General features: G+C 35.6%; 1 protein-coding gene across 10 annotated transcripts in view; it reads left to right on the plus strand.

The window, feature by feature from the left end:
* DMD (dystrophin) overlaps window positions 1–13,469 on the plus strand; it is a 922,945-nt gene that overhangs the window by 176,845 nt on the left and 732,631 nt on the right. For 9 of the 10 annotated variants that reach the window (XM_032679549.1, XM_032679551.1, XM_032679556.1 and 6 more), the window contains one exon: window positions 2,655–2,833. In XM_032679549.1, the coding sequence (XP_032535440.1) occupies window positions 2,655–2,833 (179 nt within the window). Of the gene's footprint in view, window positions 1–2,654; window positions 2,834–3,873; window positions 3,924–13,469 lie in introns of those variants that run through there. The other variant, XM_032679559.1, reaches the window with a different exon arrangement.

The raw sequence follows: 13,469 nt of genomic DNA on the forward strand, positions 1-13,469 counted from the left end.
ACTAGATTCTGTCTTAACAATCTGAGAGCTTCTACTCTCGAAACAGATGCATTTGGAAATGGCAGTAAGATTTTTTTCAGGAATTGTAATAAATATTCATATTACATTAGTATCACTAATGTCTTAAAACCTCAAAAACCAACTTTCATAGAAGAAATAACCATAGCTTCCATTTATCGGGGGAAACCCCACGTAATCTCTGAAAATTCAAATCAGCTTTGAGAATCTCAAATTTATTGTGGGAGGGATTTTTTTTTTTAATGTTATTTTTTAAAAACTCATTTGGAACATTTAAAAACTGTTGTCATGGAAACCAGCAGTATTAGGTGAGGTATAGGATTTAGAACTTAGTTTGCTGTGTTTTCCACTTTGTGAATCTGTGAAAAATCCTAGCTCCTTCTGTTGAGGACAAAGAATTTCTTGTATTTTTAGGACTCAAGTCTTATCTTGCTTCTCAGCACTCTATAAGGTAAAGTATGTTTCTGAATTTGACTGTCAGTGTAAAGAAACCACATCAGCAATTTATGTACAGAAATATAATCCTTCTGGCAATGCAGAAGGCATTTAAGCTTTCCTCTTTCAAAGTTACTTTGCTACTAGTTTGATATAAAGAGTAAGTGGAATCAGCACAAATTCTGACGAACAGAACTGTTATTTGGTCAAAGCTTGGAGACAGCAAAATATTATTAAAAAGGAATGGCTATATTATAAGCAGACATTTATTTGAAAATTGGAAGAAACCTTTCCATAAACACTTATAACTTGCACTCTGTGTGTGGCTGTGTATAAGTAATGTAACACTGTGTAGCAAAATGCTGGATTTTGTTCGTTTTGCTAGACCTGTAGAATTTTTTTTAGTATGGAACTTACTTTTTTTATATCATCCTCATCTTCACTCATCTCTTAAAAAGGCATCTTTCTGCCAGGAAGAGCCTGGAAAAAAGACTTTTGAGAGACAGATTGATATTCCAGGCTTTGCAAATATGGTTGTTTAGATTTTGTTGTGATTAAATAATTAAATCTTTTCCTATTTGCCAGTGGATTTTGACAACTGCACATGTACCTTTTATTTGTCAAATGGAATGGGTAAACAATTTTTGGCAAGTATACTCTTTACTAGATATTCCTTTTGGTTTATTGTGTGAGATATTTGTGTAGATAAATGATATTTGCCCATTTGAACACCAGAACATTTTGGAAAGCAAAATAATGAACAAACAACAGAAAAATCACAGCTGACATTGATGTCTGTTCATTCAGTGTGCACTATTCCCTGTATATAGGCATGGGTATTCTTGTAAATATCAATTACTAGTGGACACTGAGTATAACAAAATGATGTTATAATACTAACAAGAAAACAAAAAGGCGGTGATAGCAAAACTCTTACAGCATGGAAGTGGGAAGGTTGTAGGGAATGTGCCATTTTTCCAGCCACTGCTAAGCAGAACTAAACCTTCAACTCTCTTTCGTAACTTATCAAGCAAAGGTATGGATATGTGTCAGAAAGCAAAATCAAAATTATTGATAGGATTTCTTTTCTTGATTTCCAAATATATATGGAGTTTTTAATGCTTCCCCCATATATTCTGCATTGTAAGATGAGAGAATGAGATGCCACCTTGTAGCATTATTGATTCCTTTTTTTTATTATTTTTATGAACTCAAATCTTAGCTAAGCCAGGATTGATCTGGGACAGTAAAAACTCATAGTTCTTGGCTTTCTACCAGCAGTCATGTTAAAACACTTATGGAATTAATGATAAATTTCTTGTACAACAGTGCTTTTACATCTTGATTCACTAGACTGAGTGTAGGAAGTAAATGTCAATGGCAAATAACAAAGTGACTATTTCAAAGAGCTGCCACATGCCTTAACATTTTTACAAATTGTTATTGACTTGAAAGGCTGAGTCAGAGAAACCACTTTTACTGCTGATGTATAACATGGCTATGTGCAAAACCTGAAATCGTCTTTGTGTTCACACAAAGTTTCTTGTACTTCCTGCTAAGGTCCATAGAGATTTTTTTTTATACAGTTATTCTCTTATGTAGTTTAATACCTTGTGAGTACCATGATCCTTTGATGTTCTACAGACTTCACAAAGAGTATAAGACTAAGTAGAATGTAAAGACTTGTAGCTATATTGTAGTTTGGCTTCAACAGTTGGTTTTTATGAACCCATTCACTAGAAAAACCTGTAAATATTTTTTTGCCTTACATCATTGTTGCTCTCAATTGTTAAATCTTATGAAGAGAATGTACAAGGAACGACTTGGAAAATGAGGTTGTCCTTATTTTTTATAATTGCAGTATTTATTCAGCACAAGCATATATACCTTTTCCTATGTCTGGTCCTGCTTAATGAGGATCACAGTGTCAAATTGTATACTGTGTGTATTTTGACTCAAGAGATATAGATGGAAAGTTCATGCTGAATGAGGTGACATTAACTTTATAAACTTTGGCTCCTTCTCATTGATATGCAAGTTTGGTCTGCAGTTTTGGAACTGATGGGAAGGTTCTAATTAGTCTCTAGAGAGTTCATGTGGACAACAGATTACTCATTAGTCTATCAACTTTGAATGAAGTTAATTGGCTGTTTCTTCTGTGTAACGTGAAAACCGAAATGACATGTTATTTTGCCTTCCAGATGTTGCAACTGCCTGTCCAGATAAGAAGTCCATCTTAATGTATGTGACTTCACTATTCCAAGTTCTGCCCCAGAAGGTCACCATGGAAGCCATCAGGGAGGTGGAGATGCTGCCACGACACACAAGAGTCACTAGAGAAGAGCACATAGAAGTACATGAACAGCATTTTTCACAAGAAGTGAGTTTCACTTTTCTGCTTTCATCTTGCTGCTCTAAAGCTGTTGTTTCCCCACCTACCCGCCCCATGAGTTCGATGTTACATGGCCAGTGGAAGGCAAAAAACTCATGGGCATAATGGGCAAAGTCTCTTTACCCCAGGCAAGTCAAGTGTACTTGTCTGCATATACTTTAATACTGATTTTTATCTTGCACCAGGCTGTTTTGAAAGTAACTATTCAGCAAATAAGTGCTTTGCACATCTCTTGTGCAGCACTGAGTGTTTTAATTGCGGTAGGGCGCCTAAAGGAAGAACAAAGGAACTGGGGAGGCTTTACATTTAAAGATAAACATGTAGATATATTTGTATCTTTTTTAGAGAAAAGCAATTGACATTTCTACATATTCATGATACATTTCTAATTTTTTTAGCATTTTTTCTACAGGCTTGTATTTTAAGATAATCTCAGTTTACAATTGGCCTCTCAAAAAGCTCATGTAATGCTTGGAATTAATTTGCGATTGCCAATGTCGGTTATGTTTTTGACTGAAATTGTCAGATAATCTCTGTTGAAGTGTTTAGTGAATTTTAGGCCTAGTGTGCTTGCCTGAATTTAATCTGATGTATGTTAGTTTTGGAATGCTCACTCTCTCCTGGAGTACTGAGCAGATAAATATTGGCTCTGTTTATTCAAGATGTGCCACAAGATACTTGCCTTTGCTTGCAAATTATAAAGAAGCTTCAATTTACATTGGTATTCTGCTAGTATTGAGTCCTGACAGTTTGTTGCTTTTGGTGAGGATGTCAGATTAAATGAGAGCTTTCCTTAATACCATCCCAATTTTGCCTTCTGAATACAAATATTATCCTTGAAAAATAACAGTGGTGATGACCTTCCTGCCTGTTTTATTCAGTTCCTCTTAAAATCAATACTTCTATAATCCATGCTCCTACCCATGTGTCCATTCTGCTTCTAATTTATTTGTAGATCACAGTCAGTGTACCCCAGGGACCTTCGCCTTCTCCTAAACCGCGGTTCAAAAGTTATGCATATGCACAAGCTGTCTATGTCACATCCCCTGACCAAAAAAGGAGGCAGGTTCCTCCACAGGTCTGTCAGTATTGTAATTTTTTTAAAAACCTGCTTTATTAAGCTTGTGCTTGGAGTGAAAGAGCTTGTGCATTTTGCTTACACCTTGATCTTGATGCCCTACTTTTTCCAGGATTTTTTTTTTCTGTCGAGTGGTTACTTTTTACTGTGTGTTTCTGCATGGCTGGCAATAGATGCTATGCTGATTGTTAGGGTTGAATAACATGCAAGCATGGCTGTTATAAAATACTAAGCTGCTTCCTTTGTAAAGTTATTTTTCAAAATAGTACATACATTGCCTTAAAAAAGTATTACAGGAACAAATCAAATATAAGCTGCATTTGGCATCTAATTATTATATTTCTGTTTCTGGTTTAGTTATAGAAAAACAAGAGCCATTGGTTTTCTCTTTCTTCTCCTAACCCTTCTTATTTAAGAAAATAGCAAGTGATGGCATTTCTTAGAAGGTTACTGTAATTGGGGGAAAAAAAGATAAAAGGAACATTAAATTTAATATTCTTTATATGACTTGTGTTATTAGATTACAACAGTTGGTAATTTTTTTCACAAATGGAACCATTCCAGCATTCAGCTTAGGGGGTTAGGGTTTTGAGGTTTTTTTATTTTTTTTTATTATTATTATTTTTTAGTAGCTGTGGTGGTTTAATAAAACTTGTATAAGCAATCCTTATAATGAGCATTTCAGTAGTGGAATTTTTATAACTTTAGACAAGTGTGGGAGCCAAGGTCATATTGTATACTGCAATGTGCTTTCATTACTTTGGGAAAAAAAGATCTGCATGTATTTGGCAATACAATTTGAGTTTGCTTCTGGATACTTAATTCTGTCTAACTTATAAAAAATTATTGCAAAATTATGCTTCAATTCAGCACTGTGTTTACGAATCTACACTTCAAGTGTCAGGTTTTTTATTGAATAATGACTTTCTTTAAATACTCCAGAACAGAAATCCTGTGTGCATAAGCATGAGCCTTGCTACATTATACTAATATCAAAGGGGGTCTAGTGATGATTCATACACCTTTTAAACAAGATGTTTAAAACTGTTATAATTGTTTCGTCCTACCATAATATTAAAAATCTACCAATTTGGCAGAATCTGAAGACCTAACTAGAACTGGGCCCTATTGTGCTACAGCTGTAACAGATATTAACAAATAAAAAACATTCACTTAAAACCCTATGGGAAAATCACCAGACACAATCTCATTATAATAAATATAAACTGTAATTGCAAGTAATACCAATTAATATATTCAATTCTTAATCAGTGGTTATTTTTTTTGCCACCAGCCATGTCTTTCTCAAAGAGCAGCCATCGTTTACCTATTAAAACTCATTTAGAGTGCTGGTAAAATAGTGATTGATAATTTTTTTTCTAGATATCTGAAGCTGGTATAACTTCATAATCCCATCTATTTTAACTAAATAAAATAAATATTATATTCTTTTCATATCTTAGTAGCCTTTCAATTATCTGTCAATTTTCTGTTATGATTCTTGGATACCATTATAGATGCTGCAACTACATGTAAGATTTTCAGTAAAATCTACTTATCTAGGGGACTCATCAAAGAAATCAAAATGAAATCAACTTTTTTTATTCGTGGATTTCTTAGAGTTTAGGCAACTGACTCTTACTCCCATCTAGTTATCCAAGAAAAGTTTCAGTAGATTTAGTTGACTGTGGTCTACCGGTTTCAGTGGTAGGTGCTGTTGTGGAGTTGAAATCACAGAATCATTCCTTCTCTTTAGATCTCTGCAAACTTTCAACTTACAGGAATTGAATATTGTAATTTCCCCAATATAATAATTGGGGAAGATACATAAAAACAATCAACAAAAACGCTTTGATCAGCTTCTCTCCAGATTTTCTAACTGCTGAGATTAATCTTAGATGTCCTAGTGTTTAATTTGGTTATATTTTTAAAGTTCTGCATTAGGAAGAATGCTCCAATAGATTTTGTAGTCCAAGCAGGAACCAACTGGTACTAAAAAGAAAAATAAATTACATAAGACCTCTTTTCAAAGATTTTTATCACCGTCCTACATATTGGACCAAACATGACATTTGATATACATCATATATTTGCTGCATATGTAAGCTGTCAGGAATTGTAAAAGAGATATGAACTATGATTCTCTGAGCTCCATATTGACCAGAAGGAATAACATTTCCTTTTACACCATCAACTGTCAAAAAGTCCTTTCCTTCTGTCTTCTACCTTTGTCTATTATTTTATGTCACATTTTACTTCACTTTCCCCATCTTCACTCTTCCTAGTAATTTCACATCTTGTGTGTCTTTAAATTTACCCTTTCTGAATTCCTGTTCTGTTTGTCACTCACACTTGCAAGTTCACTTGCAAGATGTAGCATTTCAGTTGTGCAAATCATGGCCAGGCAAATTTTGCTTTGCTCAACTGTGACACATCTCAGATTCAAAGGAAATTATTGTTCTGCCAACCTGTTCACTCAGTGTCTTCTTGCTGTTTGATGTGTGCTTCACTACTTCTGGTTGAAGCAGTTAAAGTTTTTCAAATGCCATTGGTAACATGAATAGCAGTTTTTCTGCTAAAAAATAAAAAATCAAGAAAAGCTTTCTTTACCTTTTACTTAAAGAGTGCTCATAAACACATGCAGATCCTGGTATAGGAATCAACTTCTCAAATCTGAATCCTTGAATTCCCTGTATTAACATTAATTAAGGCCCAACAGAAAATGTTTCTGTTGACATGTTTCAGATGGCAGTTACTGTTTAGCAATTACAGAAGGCTTGCCTGGCTTTCCAGCTCTGTATTTTTTCTTGTGTGCACTCTCTGTAATAAGACAATCTGTCTGGCTTCATTTAGAAAAAAAGAATCCTCAAGTTAATTTTCTGGGACATTTCAAAATCTTCATTTAAAATTAGCCTTTCACTTCTGTTTTTTATTTATGAAAGCATTAGGTTTTGTTTTAATGATTCATCTCATTGAACACCTGACCAAAAAGTGCTGGGTTTACTTTCTATTTTGTTTTATCAGAACTGTTCCTAATATTGATCCCAGGCAAAACTCTTATCTCACTGCTTCATTTTTTACTTGCTATGTGCTACGTCCATAGGACATAAAGCCTTAAATGAATTCAAGAAAAAAAATAACATTGTAAAACACTGAAGTACCTAGAAAAGAAACTTTTTATGGTATAGAATCACAGAATCATTTAGTTTGGAAAAGACACTTAAGAACATTGAGTCCAACTTACCCTAATGCTGCCAAGTTCACCACAACACCGTGTCTCTAAGTCCCACATCTGCCGGTCTTCTAAATTCCTTCAGGGATGGTGACTCCACCACTTCCCTGGGCAGACTGTTCCAGTGCTTGATAACCCTTTCAGTGACAATTGTTTTCCCAATACCTACTCTGAAAGTCCCCTGGCACAACTTGAGGCCATTTCCTCTTTTTCTATCGCTTGTTACTTGGGAGAAGAGCCTGACCCCCACTTTGCTACAACCTCTCTTCAAGTAGTTGTAGAGAGCAATAAGGTCTCCCTTCAGCTTTTTGTCTCCAGGCTAAACCCTCCTCCAGCTGCTTGTCATAGACTTGTGCTCCAGACCCTTCACCAGCTCTGTTACCCTTCTCTGGACACGCTCCAGCACCTCAATGTCTTTCTGGTAGTGAAGGACCCAAAACTGAACACAGGATTTGACTTGTGGCCTCAGCAGTGCCAAGTACAAGAGGATAATCACTTCCTTGGTCCTGCTGGCTACAATATTTCTAACACAAGCCAGAATGCCATTGGCCCTCTTGGCCACCTGGACACACGTTTGTTCCTGTTCAGCCAGCTGTCTGACAGCACCTCCAGGCCCTTTTCAGCTGGGCAGCTTTCCAGTGCCTCTGCCCCAAGCCTGGAGACTTGCCTGGCGTTGGTGTGACCCAAGTGCAGAACTCGGCACTTTGCCTTGTTGAACCTCATACAATTGGCCTTGGCCCATCAATTCAGGCTGTCCAGATCTCTCTGCAGAGTCTTCCTACCCTCCAGCAGATCGACACTCCCACCCAACTTGGTGTTGCCTGCAAATTGAGTGAGGATAACCTTCATAGACTGTTGGGAAAACAGTGCTGAAAATATAAGCAATGAAAAAAATTGGGATGAAAAAAGTCTATGTATATTTTGAGACTGGTGCTTCTGTAAATAAGCTTTTGACAAGCCTGTCTAAAAGGTCAAATGTGAGTCTGGCTGCCTTAAATTATCTATTCTTCAAAATCAAGCCGATTCATCTCTATCATTGTAGATTTTTGTTCTTTTGACAGGAGTTATGTATTCTACATTGTGTTATATGAAATACAGAGCTTGTGTGCAGAATTATTCTTAAAATTTAAACTGACAAACTTCAGTATATTTGAATTGAAATAAATTGAGATGCACCAGTGGTAAATGAGGACAGTGTTCACTGGCACATGATGATTTGATTTGGGACTTAAGAATTAAAGGCTTCACCTCAGGCCTCACTCTCGTCATTAGTTTGTGGGAATTTCCTAATCCTCCAGTCATTACTCTTGTTTTACAGAAGTATTGTAATGCATTTTTGCTCATGTTCTCTGAGGTTTTTAATATAGATTTTACAAAGTTGCTGTACCAGTCTTTCTCATGTACATAACTATAGTAATTAACTTGGAAAGTCACTAAAAACCCATTATAAAATTAAACTGAACTTATTCACACAACACAAGATCCTTCTGGCAGTCTTGCTCTTTCGATTTGGGGTTTTCTAGACCCTTAATTTGCCACTCTCTTGGTCTTCTGCTGGCAATTTAACTCCTTTAAAAGTGTTGCAAGACCTCCGCTCTGAGACGCTTCAGGGTTCATCTGTGCCAAACACTTCAGTGGTACAGCATCACAGAATTGCTGTATTGCTTTCCTTTGAACTAAACCAGACCTTTCTTTTACCTAGAGGCTGTGATCTGAATATGTCCTGATTGCCTTGTGGTAAAGTGCTCTTTGGAGAGGCATCAGAAGACAGCTCTCACAAAGTACAACCAGACAGAAATTTAGTTTAACTTCTTGGTAGTGTTTCTAATGTAAGGTATTCATCAAAGAAAATATCCCACTGCCAGCACTGGGGGGATTTGTGGAATAATTTAAAGTAGAAGTAAGGAAACTTCAGAAATACTGAATTATCTGCACATTTAATCACAAGATGATGAAGGATATAATTTGGACAACAAGTATAATCCCAACTGTTAGCTTAGGTGTTCTCATTTAAATAGAAACTTGCTCCATTCAGAAAGCTAGAAACTGTTTCTACAGAGCTAAGTAAAATCCCTAAGATTTAGACTAACCATAATAAAATAGCAAAAACTGTTACCAGAGGACAAAACAAGGAAATGAAGAAGTGGAAAAATGAAGCTAAGTACAAGTCTTCTGGATTTCTTAGGGAGCTCCCCTGAATGCCATGTCTTCAAGGAACTGTTTGCAAAATGATGAAGCAATTTCAAGTGTATTTCATATTTTCAATAACAGTCTAGCAAATTGATGGCTTCTTCTCCAAGCCTAGAAGGTTGTCAACACACCAGTTGTTTCCTGTCACTGCTTTGTGTATAGACTCCAGCAGCAGTTCTAACTAAGTTTTGTGGGATTTTTTTTTTAATTTGAATGTATACTGTAGACTCTTTTTCAAGAGCTTTTGTTGTCAAAAATGTTAGTAGCCTCGTGGATTAGTGACAACCCATAGTGAATCTGGATCCTGATATTTAAGAACCCAGTGGGATCAGAGCTTTTAGTCCCCTTGTTTATGCACACACTCACTCATTTGATTCTCTCCATAGCTAAGCCCTTGAGGTCTCAACTTTCCCCTCTCCACTTACCCAGGCAGAGGTTGCTGCTGGTCCAGGTAGGTCAGGCAGAAAGTTGTATCAGCTTGAGCTGTGTCACTGCCTGCATTTACACATGTTGGACATCCCTGGCCAAGATCCCTAGGCATCCCCTGCTACTTGTCTCCACATATCTCTCTCTTGACTGGCAACAGGTCATGAGGAAATGCAATGGAACTCTCTGAGGGGAAGTTCAGATTGGACAGTAAAGAAAGGTTCTTCACTGAGAGGATGGTCAGTGAATGAAACAGGATTCCCAGTGAAGTAGCATAGTACCAAGACTGTAAGAGTTCAAGAAGGGTCTGGAATTTGCTCTTAGTCATAATCTAGTTTTAGGTAGTCCTGTGAGGAGCAGGGAGATGGACTGAATGATCCTTGTGGACCCCTTCCAGCTAGAGATATTTTATGATTCTCTGATCTACAGGGTCTCCTCTCACTTCCAGGATCTTTCTTCTAGGCAGCATCTTTTCAATCTTGTTTCCAAATCCTATTCTCTTTCCTGGCAGGTATTTTTCTTTTCAGAATGTCTCTTTTCATCAGTAGGTCTTCTTTGCATAACCATATTTTCCCTGCCTAGACAGTCTGGGCAAAAGCACAGCTCATGATCAGCCTCATAATTAGTGCTTCTGTCTTACGCCTCTTCAACAATGGGAGGATTCAGAGCATACTCCTTTTATCCAGAGTATTTGTTAGTAAAACTTACAAGTCCCAATGGCTGGTAGCTGGCAAGTAGGAGGAATCAGTCATGGAGCTCAGAAGTGAAATTTATCTGCTCCCTGTACATTTGCCTGTTCACAGTCACTAATGGAGTGGGGTTTTTTTCCATCTCCAATAGGTAATGGCAAGTCTTTAGTTTGACATAAAAATGACTTGCTGACCTTTCCGTCCCCTTTTAACTTTCCGTTTTAATTGACCTTATAAAAACACATATGAGAGAATCTTTTATTTTTTGTGTAAGACTTTTTCAACTAACATTTCTTACTTAAAATAGATATAATTTTGATTAAACAGAGGAACGCTAGAAGTGCAATGTGGTGCATCCTATATGAATTTATAGTGTTCATTGCTGACTGATAAGGAAGGGTAATATGTTATTCAGAAAGTATAAATTCCTAGATAAAATATATCTTTATATGCTGTATATTCAGATTGAATTTAATAACTCTGAATAAATGAATAATATAATAATCACAAGTGTACCTATAGGTGGTTGGAAATATCTAAGAACAAAACCACTTTTTAGTAGGTGAACTTGATTTGCATTACTTTTAAAGTGGAGAGGGCTTGGTTGGTTTTTTTTATTTTTAACTGTTAGAAACATGGAAATGTTATACCAGTCATTTCCTGATTACATTATTGGTGAATGTATTTTTGATTTTTGAACAGAGAACTGTACGTACTTTCAATAGCACATTTATACCCTGATTATTTTTTACCTATAGTTTATTTTTAGGTGCTTTTAACTAGCTTCAGTGTTATTTTAAGTTTCACCTATTTTTTTTTTTTTTGAAAAGCACACTTAGCAAGAGATTCATCATTTCATAGCTGAACTGTGATATTACTGCTTCTTTTTTTGTTAAGTCTGTTATACAAGTTCTAACCTGTGGTATAAATCTGTTACTGCTAAATTCAACACCTTGTTAATATGAGTGAGCATTCATCTTTAAAAAAAAAATAATTGAATTTTGAAGTTTCAAGTCTTTTTTCCTCTTTTGTTTTGAAAAGAAACCCATTTTCTATGGGTTTTAAATAATTATCAAGGAATACAATAAGATATAAAGGAGACATAACATTTAAAAGTATTCTTTTAAGTTGTTTTTTGCCACTGAGTCTCTTGAACATACTTTATGTCTATGGTATGTTAAAAATGGAACTAGATACAGCAAATAAGGACATGTACTCATATACTGGAAACAGGGGTTTATATCCATAATATGTTAATTAACAGATTTAGTCCCCCTCCTGACTTCTAAAGTTGTAGAATTGCTTGTACCAGCAGTGGATTTGATGCAAGGAAGAGCTAGATGAAATGTAAGAGATGTTTTCATTAACAATGTTAATGAAAATCCTTACTGGTAGACAGACTAGTGTTCATTTTTTCCTAATTTCAGAACTGAAATGGAAAGAACTTGAGAGTACAATTTGAAGTCATTATACATCCCTATTTCAAACCCTTAGGAAAGGCCTTTCAGTTTATGCACACAGGAAAAGTGAATTTAGTCTGAGACTGAGAAAGCAAGCAATTAATTCTTTGCACTCTTCCATTACACCCAGTAAAACCTTTGAAATACAGAAGAAATAAAGACTGAACTCATATCTTTTGGAAAACTCTCAAATCAACAATTTACCTCACAAATGCAATTTAAAGCGTTTGTCCAGAGATAAAATTATAGCATAATTCTAAATAGCAGTATTATTAGATTTTTGCTCCTCTATGTATATCAGGTGAACTTCTCAATAGTATGATACAATTTTGCTTCATAGTTTTAGATAACATTATTTTAAAACTTAATAACAGTGTAGCAGCAGCAACATATTTTGTTACTTCTGATGAGTGTTAATTGCTCTACTTTGTACAATTCCACCAAATTTTCTGTCTTACTTTACACCATCCTGTGGTTGAATTCTATTTGGCTAAAGTAAAATTGAAGAGTGTTTTTAATAAGATAGCTTAAAAAATGGGGTAGGATATGCATTGTGCCCTTGAAATACCTGTAGCTGTAACTTTGAGGAAAGAGCTTCATGTTTTACTCTATCAGAAAACATTAAGGCTTCTGTGGAGAAAACCTTTGTGCCCTCAATTGCATAAACTACTCTTCATGGTAAAATCTGAAATATTTTTGGTGCACGACAAATGGTCCTATGTTGATATTGCAAAAGTTGGACTTTGAGAAGTGAATGAACAGTTAATTGCTCGAGTCAGTGGGAGGTTCTGTTTTCTGAATGTCCTTTTGCCCAAATGATTACACTGTGGGAAAATGGATAACCATTTTTTCCTCCTGTATTTGAGCTGATGTTTTGCAGGATCAAACTAGAGTTGTAGGTCTGTAGGAAATGCCCTGAATGGTTTGTTAGCTCAGATTTGTACAGCAGGCAGGTCTGCATGTTTACCTGAAGTAGTGACCTTTAAAAAGGCCACATTGCTTATCTCTACTGATCATGAAAGTCCTGGTTTCTTTCTTTCCCCCACTGATTTTGATGCAATAGAAACTGCATTGTAATGTTTGTGTAGATGACTCTCCCTCTAAGATACTGCCACATGCTCTTTGTGGTTTTGGTGTGCAGGTACAGATTTCAGATAGAAGTATACAGAAGAAAGTATTCATAGATTTTCCATGTTCATTTCATGCAGCAAAGGCTTCTGTCTCTATGTACAACAATATTAAGGAATTTTGCTTTATAGGTTTCTGAGATTTACAAGTATTCTAATATTATTGTTAATATTTTAATATTTAATAGTTAATATTTAATATTTATCTAATATTATTAATACAGATGTGTTAGCCTATGGTGATCAGTGAGCTAAGGGAAGAGGTAGGAAGGAATAATACCTTTTAAAAGAACAATACATTTCGAATGGAAGGTAGCAAATGATTTTTTAGGTGTTCAAACTTTATTCAGAAATTCTAGCCCTGAAAGCATAATACAACAGTAAAGTAAGAACTTCAAAACCAGAAAAAAACTGTATGGAAC

The sequence above is a fragment of the Chiroxiphia lanceolata genome, chromosome 2 (genome assembly GCF_009829145.1).
Source record: "Chiroxiphia lanceolata isolate bChiLan1 chromosome 2, bChiLan1.pri, whole genome shotgun sequence".
Taxonomy (NCBI): domain Eukaryota; kingdom Metazoa; phylum Chordata; class Aves; order Passeriformes; family Pipridae; genus Chiroxiphia; species Chiroxiphia lanceolata.